General features: G+C 40.6%; 1 protein-coding gene across 2 annotated transcripts; it reads left to right on the top strand.

The window, feature by feature from the left end:
- Window positions 1-746: 746 nt before the first annotated feature.
- On the top strand, window positions 747-13,960 carry LOC141789253 (GTP-binding protein REM 2-like). Of its 2 annotated transcripts, none has more exons than XM_074668614.1 (6): window positions 747-979; window positions 1,106-1,172; window positions 4,209-4,518; window positions 4,608-4,681; window positions 8,428-8,605; window positions 13,383-13,959. In XM_074668614.1, the coding sequence occupies exons 2-6, from the start codon at window positions 1,113-1,115 to the stop codon at window positions 13,673-13,675; spliced, it is 915 nt and encodes a 304-aa protein (XP_074524715.1). In that variant the 5' UTR covers window positions 747-979; window positions 1,106-1,112; the 3' UTR covers window positions 13,676-13,959. The 2 variants fall into 2 exon arrangements, with proteins under 2 accessions (XP_074524715.1, XP_074524714.1); XM_074668613.1 differs by having other exon boundaries at window positions 924-1,013; window positions 13,383-13,960.
- Window positions 13,961-17,775: the final 3,815 nt, after the last annotated feature.

The following is a 17,775-nucleotide window of genomic DNA, read 5'->3' as shown; positions in this document are numbered from 1 at the left end:
TCTCTTTATCTGTGTGCCTCTATAGTGAGGCAGTGACCCTGGGTGCGCTCTGTTTGGGATGACCTCATCTTCAGCTCTACCTCCCTCTCTGTGTCTCTGGCTCTCTCTCTGGCTGATATAATAGGAGCAGGATTAGGGCTATAATAGCGCCCTGGCCGCTCACTGCCGGAGTCTATTGTGGCTTTGTGTGGGAGGGACACACCATCGCTCGGGCACACTCACTTTTTGACAGAAAACATGACCAAATACACTCCTTGGGTCTGGCTCTGGAATAACTTGATTTCATAATTGAGGCATGTGTGTCTTCAGAGGGACATGAGGAGGAGAAGAGGGCTCATAAACTGGTAGAAAAAGGTGTGCGAGTAGGTAGAAAAGGTGTTACGCTTCTATTAATGAAAGGAAAACCCCATCATGACACATTTGGAAAGGATATTCTCCACGGAAAAACACAGAAACTCACACGCAAGCAGCTCCAATTAATGAGAGGACTTGTGTTGTGCTGCCCCCTTGTGGTTGCTCTTTACATTGCCTCCACATTCGCAACAGAGGTCAGGGGGAAATCGTGACACTGAGCATCTTTCCGCTCCACCTTTCACGCAGAGCTGCATGCACCTGCGAGGAACGCAGGGAGCAGTGTGTGAGTGAGCCCCTGAGGAGAGGGGAGAGGAGGGGAGGAGGGAGCTGGAGATGGGGGCGGGGTTGGGGGCAGCTTCTTTCATCTCTCCTCTCTGCAGGAAGTCCAAATTTTTACTTGACAAGTCAGTGAGTCAGAGGGAGAGTGGTGATGAATGACGGTGCTGCTGACTGCAGAGCTGGACCTGGGCCCTAACCTGAGCAGAGAGAGAAAGAGCGCAAGAGAGGGAGGAGGAAGGAGGAGGAGGAGGAGGAGGAGAAGCGTGCCTGACAGAGAGAGAGGAAGGGAAGAGAGATAGAGAGAGACGCTCCTGACTTTGTAGTTGCAGAGATCCGTGTGAGACAGGTGAGATGATGCTGCTCGGGCTGGGGTTCTCAAAGTGAGTGGGCTTTGGGGAGAGCGGATCTGGGGGAGGGGAGGGGGTTTTTGTTCTCTTTCTGGGTCTTTCGGAGTCCTAATCCTCGGTCTCAGTTTGCAGATGCCGACAGATGTGCCGACAGAGGACGACAGGCTCAACCCGGAGGAGAAAGAGAGCAAGGTAGGATGCACGCGGCAGAGTGAGCTGACGGAGAAACATCTCAGATGATGACATCCTGTTTCTAATCAGCCAATCAGGTCTGGGGTAAAAATGTGGGATATGATGATGTTTGACACTCTGTAGGGGTTATTGGGCTGCGTGTGGGTGTGTTTGTTTAGGTGGGTGGAGAAGCAGAGTGGGGGTGTCCTGACTTACAACTGGTTTCTTTTTTAATCCAACTCCAGGAAATTCTTTCAGCCTCATCATAAAAATGTCTATATTTTAATATTTCTGGAGAAACTATTTGTACACTGAGAAAGATCAAAGCACACATCTGACTCCTCGCTGTTCCTACACTGCAAAAACTCAATTTTTCAAGTGTTCAAGTTAAGTCAAAAATTCCTAAAATAATGTTATCTGTATCTAATTTCACTTACATGCACATTTAGTCAAGTTAACAATGAGAGGTCTTGAGCCTCACTGGTCTGCTCCAGGAATACAAATAGGATAAACAAGTCATTAATGTTTTTATCACTGCATGCCAGAAATGTTGTTTAAGCTGTGTGTAGTGCATCGGACTGCCACTAGTTGGGACTGCACATTACAAACAGACACAACCTGGAGAAAATATATTTTAAGACGAGATCCTAACAAATTTGTAGATCATAACCTTTCTTTACCATCCTCACTAATAGGTTTCTCATTTCAATCTGAGGCAGCTCTGCTCTGCAGTGAGCCCTGCTCCCTGGTCTGTGTGACTCCAAACAGGACCGTTATTTACTAATTGAACATCACAATGTACTGAGGAAAGCTTGAAAGTAGAGATTAAGACCATAAACTCATGAGGAAAAAAATGTTCTATACAACGTGATTCCTTTTTCTTATGAGCTGAATTGACCCCCTGCTGGACATAACAAAGATGAAAGGTTAAAGCAGCTCTCAGTGGATTAATGTGAGAGACTTTGTCCTCTTCTTCAAAAGAGAAGGTGTTTCATGGAGAGTAGACCCTTGAGACAGAGAAGATGAAAGTGCACAAACAGCAGTAGTTTGATGTTCTTCATTACATTTCTGCTGTTCTGCTTGTGTCATCGTGTTTATGAAACGAGGTGGATAGCTATACCATTCCTAAGAGGAGTATAAAATCCTGCTCGCTTCATTTTGCATTTAAATTTGCTTCACTACTGTTGGCTTTACAGCAGTTTAGTCTCTGAGATTTCCCTCTGAAGTTGCTGAAGTTGAAAATAAAAGTCCTCCTGGGGAGAAAACTTTCACACACACACACACACACACACACACAAAAATAAATAAATAAATAAATAAATAAACCCACAGAGTCAGACCTTCTCTAAGAAATGAGCAAATTTAAGTTTTGAAGTCAACTCTGTTGCTGCAGTTTCCCTCAACTCTCCTTCAGCCTGGCCCGAGGTTGTTTAAAGACGCTTACACTTTCCTTCACTCTGAGCATCTTCTCTGAGATAGCTGCATGCTGTTGCAACAAGGAGCAGCCAGACCCAGTTGGACACAAGCTAGGAGAAACATTTGGAGCCAAATAGTTTTGATCAGGAATCAGTGGAGACCAAAAACAAACCTACACAAGAGTGCACATGGTGGGCACATGAAGGCTAATCTTTCTGCAGCAAACGTTGTACACTTGGTGTATTTTTAATGAAGATATCTTTTCAAACCAATATGATCAACACTCATCCAACAAGCCCAAAAATTTTTTTTACTCCCAGATGTTACCAGCGAAAATTGTGGCTTGAATTCCCTGTGATAAAATAAAAAATTTGCCAACGTTAAACGTTAAAAGTGATTTTCTTCCTCTTCTTAACTTGAAGGCATTTGCACCTCACATTAAAGAGACGGTAATCTGTTTTTACATATTTTAAACATGGATGAAAAGCATCAATGCTGGATGTCCATACTAAATGAGTGATCATTCAAAGGTTGTAGAAATCCCTGAATCTGTCTGCAAACTGTTTCAAATAACACAGAAAACTTCCTTAGTTTCAAGCTTTTTCAGTCCAAGCATCAGTCTGTTTCTGCAGACTAATGGCCCTTTTTCACAAGCACGCCTTGACCCGACTCTACCCAGCCCGACTCTACTCTCCTGGTTTTGTGATGGTTTTCCACTGGCCCTATTCTTTGATTACTGGCGGGGTCACCATTAAACAGCTGGGCGTCCACGGCATTTTGAGCATGACACAACAATTGCAAACAATGGAGGACTTGGAGGCAATACTATACCTCGGCCACCAAACCCAAAAAGGACTGGACCTCATCGTTGGACCAGGGAAAAACTTGACAGGACATCATTCTTACAGATGTTGTTTAAAAGTGGCAGGTGGCTCTTGTCCTCTTATGTCCCTTTTTGTTTTGGGCGTCATGCTCATGACGACGACATTGTCTGACCAATCAGTAGCCAGCAGTCGGTGACGTCATCTTTTAGTATCGACTCAGCTCACTTGGAACTACAGCAGAGTAGGTACTAAAACTAGCTTGTTTCAGGAGGTACCAGGCCAGTGGAAACACGCTGCAAATCGAGTAGAACCGAGTAGAGTAGGGCCAAGGCGTGCTAGTGGAAAAAGCCATCAGAGGGGATATTATATCTAAAGGTCGATGTAATCATGAGAAACGTGACTCAGCCTGCAGGCATAAAACACAGAGCATTATGTGGTCTGTGTCTCTGGAGGAGCTTTGTCATTTTAATGTACACCACCTGGAGGTTTTATCAAAGGGCCTGAGTTTCATCGTGAGCAGGGCTAAAGTTTAAAAGGAGAGTAGGAGCGTCAACTGAATGTTGGGCTCTGGGAATGGAAGGATCGTGATGTTTGAATCATTAAAAAGACCAAATCTTGGTGTGTGTATGTTCAGGGAGTTAAGGTCCCTCTGCCTTTCTGGAGGTGCAGCTGTAATACTAAGCAGCAAATTATCATCATGCAAACATGCTCCTGGCGCCGCCATTTTGAGGGTGATATAAGAGGCAGCAGTCTGAATACAGACCAGCCTCAAACGTTACATAAAGGAAGCGTGTCCCTCTGGTTCCTCTCTCTGCAGTGTGACAGCATGACTCTGTCCAGCACCCCGACGGTCCGCAGAGGAAGCACTCCTCTCCCTATCAAACACCAGCTCAGACGAGAGGAAGCCGTCCACGATGACTGTGACTGGGCCTCAGGAGCAGCCGGACCCTCTGCCTCTCCGCTCAGATTCAGCCCGGCGCTGGACGATACCCTGACCGTGTCTGTGGAGAGCCGACCTGAAGGGCCCCTAAGAATCGCCCTGCTGGGGCAGAACGGTGTGGGGAAGTCATCGCTGGCCCTTGCCCTCGCTGGGGACATGGACCGGGCTGCGTCTGTGGATTCTGAAGGTATATCAATGCTTTACATTCAGCAGTGGGTATACGTATCCCAGCAGTCAGTCCCCCTCTGAGACCTAACTGCTGCTCTCTGTCCTCAGGGGAGGGTTACGTGCGCACAGTTACCGTGGATGACGAGGACAGCACCATCGTTATCTATGACAACTGGAGACAGGTGAGCTCAACAACAACCTGCTCCTTGTTCCCTCATTATCCCTCCTCTCTGCAGCCATACAGTACGCTGTGTATATATAACCTGTTTACATAGGAGGTCTTCTTCAAGGGCCTCAGGTCTCCTGAGGCTTTGGATTCTTAATAAGAGCAGAGGAAAAAGCCACAGACAGTAAACACACATTCAAGTGAAGCAGTGTAACACGCAGAGTAAAAAATATAATTTGCATGGTAAACAAAGCATAGTGCTATCAATTTATATTACATAATAGATTATGTAACCTGCATGTTCATTTATTTTGAATGGTAGATAATATAAATTGCCAACAGGTTTTGGATATTGCATGTTTAATAATTCATATTGCACACTTTATATGCAAAATCTTCAGAAATAATATCTAAAATGCATGATTGATTTAGAAATCTGCTTTTTCAATAATGTATTTTTCACTCCAGATAAAGTAAACTGCACATACCACAGGGTAAATGGGTAAATGGGTACCACACGTGATGGGTAAATGTCAGAGTAGAAGATGTCTATGTTTCCTAATTTGATTTTATTGCTTCTATTTTTCACAAATAATGCTTCAGGAAAAGATGCTTGAATGAATGAGAAATGGAGTCCTCAGATTATTGTTTTGAAACGGTGATGGAGAAAGAGTTAAATTGTGTTTACTCAATGATTTATCTGCAAATAATGAGATAAAATAACTGTTAATGAGTCGTTTTTGTTGTCTCTGATGAGTGTTTTCAGCTATGATTGCAGTGAAGTCATCAGAGCATGAAAACAGGAAGTTGTGTTTTGCGCTCAATGGCTCAAAAGAGTCATTTAAAGTCCCGCCGTCAGAGCGTTTTTCTGTCTTTGTGTTATGAACAAGATGGACGGCCTCCCCCTCTCTGCCTCCATTGTGCAAATTCTGCTGGAAGCTAATGTGATGGGTCACTTGGTTTTTTTTTTATCACCGTGTCCTACATTAAGAGCTACCCTGCACACTGTGCGTAGAGATACCAATGTGAAATTGAAACTGCACCATCCAGCACTGATAAATGTGAAATCTACCGAAGGTTTTTTTGTTTTGTTTTTTTACATTCAAGTAAACATAGCTTAAACTTGACCATTAGATGCCAAAATATAATTAAGGTAATGTATCTATTTTAAAGACAGAGGGTAGGACTTTTTGTCATGTTGACAGATACATTTGTTACAGGAGGAGTCAGTGATCTTAAGCCCCATTTCCACCAAGCAGTTCAGTTTGGTTCGTCTCAGAGCAGCACACATTTATTAATACTGGGATAGGTCCCCAAATTACCAACCTGAACTGTCCCACTTTTTGGTACCCTTCTGTAAGGGTGAAGCTAGAAATACTGCTGTCCACTGATTGGTCAAAAGAATCGCCACTTACCGTGTGACAGCAGCTGCTGTATTACTCCTGGCAGCACATAGAGGCCGTTTACACGACAATGGTTTTAGGGTGAAACGCAAAAGTTGTAAAAAGTAAGCCGGCGTTTTCAGTGGAAACGCTGACGTCACACTCTGCCTCGTGCGTGCACATTCAACAGGACAACAGTACCGTTGTTACGATGATCGCAAACTAACGTGTTGCGCTTGTGCTGCTCAATCTGCTGAAACTGCTGACTGCCTTTATACAAAATGTGCATCTGTTGCTCCACATTTTAACTTAGTATTCCCCAATACACCAGATGACCGGCTCAACTCTACTTTGGTGGAGATCTACCAAAAGCAGCTTCTGGACAAGACAGTTATAGCACCACCTACAGGCCTTGCATGCTTACTACAGTGTTTTCAGTCCATCAGGGTTTCCGTGTAAACTCAGATTTTTTTCACTGCGTTTTCACAGTGTTTTAGCGTTTTCAGATGAAACGTCGTGTAAACGGGGCCACAGTCTTCGCTGAAACAAAGCTTGAATGTGCTTTGTAACAAAAAGCCACAAGGAAATCACAAAGAAGACAAATTGCTGGATGTCTTTCGTCGGTGCTTTTTGTTTACCGTGTTGTGTTTTTCGTCTCTGTTGGATTTAGTAGGGGGTTACACTGTGTCGCGCTACTATGGCATCATGCTATTACGTAACTGACAAGGCATTCTGCTTACATGCCGCCTACCGGGAAGTGGGGCAGGGGGGCGGCTGGCTGACGCAAACAGGATCAGGCTTTACAGTTCCAATCTGTACCAAACTGTACTGATCCAAACTGGACTGCTTGGTGGAAACAGTAAGAGCCTCTTACTGAATATTGTGGCTGTAATTTGAGTTATTTTGTGAATCACAAGGTTAGGTTAGTAACAAGGAAATGTAAGCAACAAACAAGCCCCTTTTCTCAAAGTGACATCTAGAAACTTGTTAAAAATTTCCATTCTACATTGTTTTCTTTCTGCTGCTGTTTTCATGCTTGCTCACTCCTCTACCCTAAATAAGCTTCCCACTGTGCAGATTTCAGTCGGACACATGCCCTGACAAGAGTCCTATCTTTACTACAGTGGGTGATGGTGCTCATGGGAAACGATGTCTTCATCCCAGAAAAACACAGGTGTCACTTTAATCAGTGCTGAACAGATAGTCCTCTGAACTATCTGTTTAGCACATTCAAATTGCCCTGTAGATAATCTAAAGTTTATATATTACTCTCTGTCTGTTCCTCATGCATAAACAATTTGATCTTCATCTACTGATGCGGGACTGTTTACTAATTTTCTGCTGTTTTTTGGCAAAAGATGTGTTTGCATCCTTGCATCTTCATGTTGTACAGATGGGAAACTACTTGAGAAAAATGACACCAAAAACGACAAACAAGAAAATTAAAGGAACCACACACATAAAAAGTCTCAGCGCACATGTTGAATATTTTGTGTTTTGTGTGTAATTTTTAAAGCCAAGCTCAGAGAAACACCGCATCAAAAGACAACAATGAGTCAGAGAAAAGCTCATTATCAAGTCGTTTTGCACTTTTTCCCTCGAGTGTAGTTCAAAAGCTTGTCAATGTGTGTGTGTGTGCGTGTGTGTGAGAGAGAGGGAGCTGCCCACAGAGCAGATGTGTCAAATGGCTGTATTAATGTGGATTTAGGTGGATGTGTGAAAACTGAACTGGTGACACAATCTGTCTGTGTTGACGTGTTACTCTTTGCATAATGAGTGTGATGTGTTGTGAGAAAAGCTGCAGCCTCATGAGGAGTTGTCTTATATAATCTCAGTGTTATGTATCTGTTGTCACTGGCGCACTAACGTTTCCTTAAATGAAGCTCAAAGTGAGCAGACCCTGGCAGCTCGGCTGAAGACGGACACCGGTTTAGTCAGCTCACGTTGGTACGAAGGATTCACACGGAGAGACGTGTTTATTTTCAGGGATTTTCATTTCTCTCTTTCTTGGAGTGGGTGAAGCCATGTGTGTGTGTCAGCAGCATTTTCAGGTGTACTACAGTTTCTGTATTCTCCTGGAGTAATTCTCAGTTCACCACAGGGGATTTAAACAAAGCGCTCAGCTGTCGGCTTGTTTCTGCACCTCCGCGGTTTTTCTGCTACCTGACATCTATATTTATGAAAGAGTAAACTGTTTGTGCTCAAGCTCTGTCCAGAGTCAGAAATGTTATGACCCCATCGAGAGCGTATAAGTCAAATGGAAATAAAGTTTTGGACCGATTCCTGGTTGTACAAGTAGGAGTGTGATGACTCAATACAATAAAGAGGACTGAAGTTTTTAAATAAACTTCTGTGACTCTCTGTCTCTCTGCCCCCTCAGGACCTGTCGGTGCTGCAGTGTGAGGTGTGCGTCCTGGTGTTTTCAGTGACCGACAGGCGGAGTTTCCACCGTACTGCCCAACTGCGACTCCTCCTGAGGGAGAATCAGCCTCAGACTCCCATCATCCTCGTGGGTAATAAGAGTGACCTCGTTCGCACACGTGAGGTCACAGCTCAAGGTGAGATGTATTTTTGCTGTCATCTTTTATTGCAAAACTTTGGTATCATGCTGCATTTTTGTTAAGTTAGACTTAGCGGCAACCTCGGGTCTTAAAAATGAAAGCCGAAGTAGAATTCCTTAAAAACAGCAGTTCTTTGAGTGTCCACTGGGGGCTGGCCCTGGAAGTATCCACAACCACCTAAACACCCAATTAAAAAAGCAGAGTTTTACCACAAAAATTAACAAAATATATATTACAGCCTGGTTCAAAAATAGTATGAGTCTGGAAAATTAAGTGCTTTATTGTCACACGCTGCACTGGGTGAATTCTTTTTTACGACATGTTATTTTTGAAGCTAATCAACCAAACAGTTTTGCCCATGAGACCATGGCTGACTGACAGACTGACATCCTTTAGCTGCCTGAATAGAGACTGGGGATGTCTTTTTGTCTCATCTAAACTCAAATGAAGTTTGGTTGAGTGACATGGCTCTCGGTGATGATAGGCTTTAAAACTCTATGAACATTATTCAGACATTTGTTTGGACACCAGAGCAAAACTCATGACACCTGGGCTAAAAAATAAACAGAAATACAGACACAGAGTGTCTTTTTCTGTTCAGTTCTCTTATTGCAGCAAATCCACACTTAGTAGTTTGAGCCTTGCTCTGTATGACTCAGACTTTTATTATTTTTGTCAGGAAAAATGACACTAAAACACTACAGTATGACAAGATATTATTGTTCTCTGAAAGAATAGATGACTATGCTGACATTGTCAGTGGAGTTTGGTGGTGGTGAAGCAGTGCTGTTTCCAAAGCATCTTTAAAAGGTCCAAGGACCACAGAGTATGTACAAACCAGGCACAGGTCTTGAAGCTACATATTGCCTCGTCCTCATTTCATTGATTTTTATCTTCACAGTTGTTGTTGACATTTTCAGATCCTGATTTCTGTGGGTAAACACCAGCGTAGGGTGAAATATGTGAAAATGTAAATGCCAGTATCTCAGCTTCATCAGAGTGTGGGAGTACAAACAGAGTCACTGCTCCAGTGAAAAAGGAGAGGATTCACTGTGTGTAAGCATTTAGGCAGTTTAAAAGCGAGAGTATCACAGTCTACCTCTGAATTTTAAAGCCTCTGAATATTTCAGTTCGATGCTGAAATATTCATCAAAGTTTGTAATGTTCAGTAACAATCAAAATGAAGGTTTTAACAGACGTGCATACATTTTTAAACAGATATTAAGTCACAAAGTGGGATGTCAATTTTTGTACAACTAAATGTACAAAAACACGCAAAGGTACAATTTAACTACAAGTCCCAGGGTGCATTTTGGTAATATTTGAAAAATAAAGACAAAACTCTGGTTAAGATGCATATAAAACTTGTTTTTTACTTTACTTCAAAGTATGTTTATTATTTTTAACTGTTTGGTATCATCTGTTCTTACAAAATCTACAAAACATGGAATTGATACTTGGTGGTCTGGATTTTCAGAATGAAAAGTCACTTGGTTTCCTTTTTTAATGCCTCTTTAGTTCTCTAATGAATGTGTCCTGTTTGTGGTCTCAGTGGGTTTTTGCTAACTTGTCTTCTGAAAGCTGCAGAGTAAACAGCTGATACAGAAAGCATTTCTTCAACAGCAGGCCTTACAGTTAGTCTGTTCAGTTCTCCCTCCCTCACAGATTGTGGAGCTGGGCACGATTTGAATTTTTAGATGGAGAGACTCTTCTCCGGAAAGCTATAGGGAGCTGCACTCGTGTCACAGGTGTTCACAGCACTGAGCTTTCAGCAGCTAGCTCCTAAAATTCTACAGTCTTATTTAGCAGATGCTTTTTTCCAAGGCAAGGTACAACATAAGCAAGAATTAGGGCTGAACAATTAATCAGATTGAAACCGACATGGTTATGAAACAGAATGCAATTTTCAAAAAAATGTGATCGTTCTTCCTTAAAACTAGCAAAATTCAAAATGCTGGCAGAAACATTACATGTCTACAAGGCCTGGACTTAAATCAATCAGTCAGTTTTCCACTGGGATTCTGATAATTAAAAAAGATATGTTATTTGTAGAGCCCGACTGATTAATCTGTCGGGCCGATTAATCGCGCCGATTATGCTTGTCACCGATTAATCAACATCGGCCAAAATGTAGTCGATTATAAAAAATTTCTGTCACTCCTGTTCCTGTGTCTGTGTGTTGGGCTGCACACTGCCCGAATGCCCGCCCCCTCCGTCTACCATTATGTAATGTAAGACTTTAGAACGGCGTTTTAATGTTGTGTAAGTTGCTCATTGTGTGTTTAAAGTTTGACTTCTTTATTTGTCATTATGTTCACAGCTTGTTCTTATTTATCATTGGTTAACAGTACAGTTCTTATGTTGACAGTTTTATAATTAAAGTTCTTTGTTTTAATTTAATAGTGTTCTGTCTCTATCTTGAATCATATGGGTATTATAATAATTTGTGTTCATATACAGTATATATCCTGTGTATATCAATGAATTTATTATATATCAGTCCATATATCGGATATCGGTCAATATATTGGATATTGGCCGATATATTGGATATCCGCTTTCTTTTGCCCCCAGTATCGGCATCGGCCCCAAAAATCCCATATCGGTCGGGCTCTAGTTATTTGTAACAATTCATTTATCCATAATGTAGGGCTGGCCTACAGGAAAGAATTGTTTATGTGTTGACAGTATCCATTGTCGTGTTGGTCAAACTATAGATGATGAATGATAAGTGAATAATGCAATCACAATATTGGTCCAAGAAAAAAAATAGATTTTTTTCCAAAACCGTTCAGCCCTACCATGAATTAGACAAGGGGGAAAAACTTAAGTAAGTGCAATGAAGCTAGGTTAATAGAAGTATGATGATGGTCGAGTGCTTGGTGAGATCAGAGTAACTTGTCTTGAATGCTGGACAAAGTTATCCCTCCATTTTTTCAAGCATTTAAATACGCTGTATTTTTGTATGACTGCTAACAAAAGATGCTTCTTTTTCTAAACTCTGGTAAAACATCTGCATTTTTTAGCCTGTCTCATATCTGGTGGAAAGTAGACCCCAACATCTTTTGTCTTCACGCTTCACTCCACTATCCTTCATCTCTCCCCCTGACATGTTTACAATGGTTGACAGTTATTTGTCTTTGTACGGTGGATAATTTTAGACCGTCAAGAGCGATATGATGGACACCAAGTATTGACACATCTCTGCGTCACAGAAATGCAGAAGCATGTACCCAAATCCCACTCAATCATCTGTGTAAGCTTATTTTACTTCATTATACAATCGGGAACTGAAAATATCCCATCACTTCTCAACCTGCAACAGAGATAGATGTTTTGTTTAAAAAAAGAAATACACAAAATAACTGACACGGACAGAGTTAGGTCATTCAAAGGTTCCAGCGATAAGTTTTGATGAATTTCTGGTTGATTGCTCAGGCCTGCAGAAGATTTTTTTCCACCTCCCATACACACTCTGTAGCCATACTCTGCTCTTTAATGTTCACAGAGTCCTGAGAGACTGTGGGATAAGGGTGGTCGTGGCATCCCGGGTTTGATCCTGGCTGGAGACTCTGCTTTTAAGCTTGGCTTGACTCAGCCCTTGTTAACTGTCCACTTCTCTACTATCCACTACACTATGGACTGGGTATTTTTTGGCTTTATCAAAATTTGATAGAATTGACTTCAGTAACATATCAAATATAGCATCTGGAGTTGTTTTAGCTGCAGGGCTGCTGTGCTTTATGTCCAGCCTCTTCAAGTGTAAGCTTTTTAGCCTCTATTTTAGTGGATCCCAGGTGTGTTTGAGCCCACTGAAGAGCAATAAAAGTACTGAAGCCTGGATGTAAAAACTCATTTCAGACAATGGTTTGTGTTTTTTCCTTTTTTTGGGGAAAGATACTTTTCCCACAAATTTTGCAGCTTGTTACATGTTCACATTGCTGTTATTCAAACTTCCTGTTTCATATGCTGAAGCCAAATTTAGAAAAAGAAACTCACAATGCTGTGAGTTGTGTTAGTGTTAGACACTGTGAAATACATTCTACAAAAAAAGATGAATTAATTTGTGCAGGGCTTTGAAATGATAAGTGTTCTGCTTCCTGTTTGTAATCCGAGTAGTATCAACCAATCAGGTGTCAGTGGGAGAACACTCTGTATGAAGAGCAACAGCAGGTGTTCTTTGATCTCAGAAACCTCAGAAAAATGTGAACATTCCATCAAAAATGTCAGACCAGGTTTATCAGTGGTCCTAACCATATTTTATAGACCTCAACTCAACAAACATTGTAAATGTAACCAGAGAGAAAGCTCTGTGCAACTTATGATTTACTGTGAAACTGAGACTCACTACAAACAGATGAGCAGGCACCTCTTTGGGGGATGTAATAAACAGTTAAACGACAGAGTTTGTTTTGTAAAAAAATATTTGAAAGGGGGAATTTCAGTTTACTTTTGAGCTTAATACACAGATGCTTCTCAAGTTGCCAATAAGGCAGTAAACAAACAGAAAAGCCTTAGCTGGAAATTGTTAACTGCTAACAGCTGGCTACACCAGAATGCCTGAATTACTGTCTGTCTTTTTCAGGTGTTATCATTGTCAGACAACTGCAGTTGGGTTTGGAGACTGGACACTGTGTGATGTAGCTGATGAAAGGTGTCATGTGGTGTTTTAAATTAAAAGCAACCACATGGGTAAAGACACTGCAGTCAACCTTAATGTCTTAACATCCATCTTTGTCCCTCTTTTCCCCTCCCCTTACCTCTTCTCTCTCAGAGGCAATGTCCAGCGCTGCCCTCTATAACTGCCTGTACCTGGAGATCTCTGCTTCTCTGGACCATCGTACACCTGAGCTCCTGGAGTGCGCTGTTCGACTAGCAAGAGGTCTACCCCCATGGCCCCCTGGGACCACAGCAGAGGACATGATGAGCGGAGGCAACCGGGAGAGCATCACCTCCCGTGCCAAACGGTTCCTATCCAGCCTGGTGCCCCGATACCCAAGAGAGCGAGAGGTCGGGAGGTTCCTGAGGCAAAAGTCCCGCTCGTGCCACGATCTTGGGGCGCTGTGATTGGACAATCCCTGAAGGTTAACGACTCAGTCGGTAAAATCCAGAGAAAGAGATTAATCACAAGAGGGAATGAAGAAGCCAGGGAGTTGAAAGGACAATGTTTGAGAATGAATCCAGCTGAGGAAACAGAGAGAGAGGGATGTTAGCGATGTTTATCTGTTTGGTGAAAATAGGAATTTTGTACACTAAAGTAAACATAGAAGAAGAATAAATATCATTGTAAATAAACTATAATAGTGATCCTAAACTGCAACCTTTAAAGCTTTGACAGGTTAATAAATTTCTTTTGAAGTCTTGAAAATCTTGTTCATTTTTTCCTTTTACTTACATTTGTTTTTTTCAGTGCATAACAACAACAAAATATTTAGCTCCTTTAAAAACAAGAGTTGAAGTTTACAGGAAAGACAAAGCAAAGTTGGACAAAAAAAAGGTAAATCAGATATGAAAAACTGATGAAATGAAAACCAAATGCACATACACAGAACAGAGGAAACAGAGACAAAAAGTAAAACATAAAAGACGAAAAAATATATATTTATAGAAAATAAAAATTTAAAAAAGTTAAAAAAAACACAAGTAAAAAAAAAGATGGAAAATAAATTAAATTAAGAAGTAATTTAGTAAACTAAAGTTTTTAACACAGTAGTTAAGAAAATTAACCCTAGAACTGAAAGTATCTTATAGAAATAATAAAAAAAAAAGAATAAATTAAAAGACAACCAAAGACAGCTTCAAAAGGGCACAAGCCACGGTTTTACAAATAAACAATACATGGGAAAAGAAACAAAAAAACAAATAGAGATAAAACCAATAAAAAGAAGAAATAAAGTTTTAAAAAATGTTTTAAAGACAGAATAAAAAGAATAATGATATTGAAATTAATCTTTTAAAAATATAAGTTTGGGATAAAGTCATGACCCAACAGACCAATCGTGTGTGTGTGTGTGTGTGTGTGTGTGTGTGTGTGTGTGTGTGTGAACGAATCATTTTGTGCTTATTACACACACTGTAGTCACTATGGTGACAGGAGGCAGGGAAATAGTAAAATGCCAGCGAGGCCACATCGGATGTAAGAGGAAAAAACAGGATTTACAGCACTCAGGAGAAAAGCAGAGGCAGATATTGTATATGGAGGGATTGTTGCTATGTTACTGTTGTCAAGGAAACCTGCATCACCTCCTATGTCCACACACCTGTAGTCGTTATGCATCGTGTATAGCCACAGAGCAGGAAGCTGATTCTGTGCAGAAAATGTTTTATTTCAATATTAAATTAACATGCAGAGGATTTTTCCACCTCCCTGCTCTCATCCTTCTTTCTCTCTCTGCTCTCTTCCATCCTCCCACTCACTCCCACACACAAACAAAGATTTAGCACATCATCACAGGTCTTTACACCCATCATTTGTTATCAAAGGCAGAGCTGTGCTATTATAGAAGTGGAGAATAAAATGGTGGCATGATATTCTGACTCATTCGCTTGGCTGCAAACTGCTGGAACAGATTGAAAGGTTGAGAGTTTGGATCCTGAACATGGGACAAAGGTGCCCTCTTCTGGCAGAGCTGTGGACATAATTATAGACTAATTGGTATTTTTACTTCACACATGTCAATAAAACAGAACGAGAGTAGAATGATAAACTAAAAAGGGAAGAAAAATTATAGAAAATATTAAATGTGAACCCAAAGCCATCACGATATTACTACTATATTGAGTATAAAGCAAAAAAAAAAATATATATATATATATATATATATATATATATATATATATATATATATATATATATATATATATATATATATATATATTATAAAACAGATCAAGGTATACATTTAAAAAAATGCATTTTACATGCCAATTCATTTGTTCCTCTTCTCTGTAATCATTCAAAATATTTGCAGGTAGTGATTCAACCCTGCCTAGAAATTATTTCAGTCTTATTTGGATCAGGTTTATAACACATGATTTCAGAAACAACCTATCAGTGTAATATCCCACATTGTGAATTATGCTTGTAGCTAATTTTGTAATACACAGTATGTAATGGTTTGTAAATCTGCATACATTCAGTGGTATGGACTACTATATCCATGTTTGAAATATGGGAGAGCTAAGTGTCCCCACTTTAACATCCTCAAACCTAACCCAATCTCCATTTACTAGATTAACATAAGGTATTACTGACAAATCATACCATGTTACCAGGTGTCATCTGTTATCATTGACTGCTAACGTCCAGGTGGTAGACCATTAAAGCATTATGGTAGTAGACATGAACTAGAGCCAGAGCCTCATGCTATATGCTGGTGGCCACTCTCAGCTTGAGCACAGTATATAGCCAGCGTTTCACGCCGTCAACATCACTACTGATTTCATTATATGCATACACAATGTCAGACCGGAAATAAATATTTTTCGGATGTGACCTCAATTCTGTCCTCTTTGCAAATCAAATGCCAGTATAACCTCGTTAGCTCGGGTCCTGTGTACACTTTTTGAACTTTTTTGCTCAGAACTCACCTACGCCGGGCTCAGGAAACGAACGACCGTTTTCCTCTGACGTCATCCCTAAGGCGGGAAGCTTCACGGGTAACGGGTATAATATTTTACTGCGACTGGGTTGTGCAATAAAAATGAAGGATATCTTGCGTTTTTATCATTCCCCAACTTCATAATGATTAACAACCGAAAAAATAAGAGAATTGTTAAATTTCAAAGTGACACTGGGCTGTGCCTGAAAAAGAAACATGTCTGAAAGCCCATAAGCTATGGCTAAACAGTAGCTAAAGTTAGCTCAAAGGTTTTCCACACTGTTGGCACAGTTTAACCCTTTCCTTGCTTGTGTATGTAACGTCTCCTATATTTTTTAATACATTTAAAAGGTAACATTTGGTGACTCCCTGGCTAAATAATAATAAGCCAGAAAGCTAAAATGAAAGGACCTACGTAGACTCTTAAGTTAGAGTGAGCTCATCAGTTCAAATCCCCCTTATATTAGCATAGTTTAACCCATCCTTGTAACTTGTTAACAGTAGCACTTATTTGGTAGTAGCTCTATCAGTAAAGATCATAACTCCTGAAACATTACCCAGTGTATCCAGTAATTCTCTGACAATTGCAGTTCAGCTGTTACATGAAATAAAGGTCACGATTTCAAACCTTTGTCAAACTTGCATCTTAGCTCACAGTAGAATGATATACCAGGGTCCAAATCCCTCCACCTTTATGTACTGGCTCAGACATAACGGTAAACCAGCTTTAAATGGGGAGCTGTTTTAGATAGCCATTACCTCATGCCATTCATTATGTTAGGCTCAGCTAACCTGCTGCTGCTTTAAAATTTACAAATGCAAAATCACTCCTGCTGTATAACAATGTTCAAACATTACATAAACTTAATTATTTTAAAAGTTTTACTAAAGCAGTTCTCTTCAAAGCATATGAAGCTCCGTTGCACATAATGGCACTTGCTCTGGTTGATCAAAACAGGGCCTCCATGAGCAGCACCATGCAGGGCCTAAACCTCCAAAGCTCCTTCAAACTGCAGTCTACACACACCATCAGTGAACTTTATTTGAAACTTTATTTGAGAGCTTAGGTAAGCTTAATGTGTGATAAACAAGGTAAAAGCGGCAATCTTTCATACGAAGGGACAACACTGAGTATGAAAGAAAAAAATACTCACCAACTCATCAAGCTTAACTTGTTTTTGCACGTTTATAAGTTACTAAACTCAGGGTTTTAAGCTGCTAGGTTTTTTTCTAACCATCCCTAAAAATATTAACTGAGCTTTCGTAGACCAAATGAAAAGTATTAGGTATGGACTGAAGAAAAACAATTGTATCCTCAACATTTTAACTTTTAGCAGTCAATTTTCACATGCTGCATTTCTTTTTTTTAAGCCGTTTAGGTTTGTACATGCTTGAGGAGTCAGCATAGGTGCAGACTTGGTGAAGGGATAACACCAAGGTAGTAGTTTGGGAAAAGCCAAAGCTCACCTCAAAAGAACATAACAGAGTCTTTTTTTTTCTATTCTCCTAATTATTCCACCTGTGACCTTCTCATATCAAACCATTCCACGTTCCAGAGATCTAAAC

The sequence above is a fragment of the Halichoeres trimaculatus genome, unplaced genomic scaffold (assembly GCF_033239565.1).
Source record: "Halichoeres trimaculatus isolate MK-OKI-2021-1 unplaced genomic scaffold, fHalTri1.1 fHalTri1_scaffold_4, whole genome shotgun sequence".
NCBI classification, from domain to species: Eukaryota; Metazoa; Chordata; class Actinopteri; order Labriformes; family Labridae; genus Halichoeres; species Halichoeres trimaculatus.
Note: the sequence above shows the minus strand (reverse complement) of the source record. Positions and strands in the feature narration are given on the sequence as shown.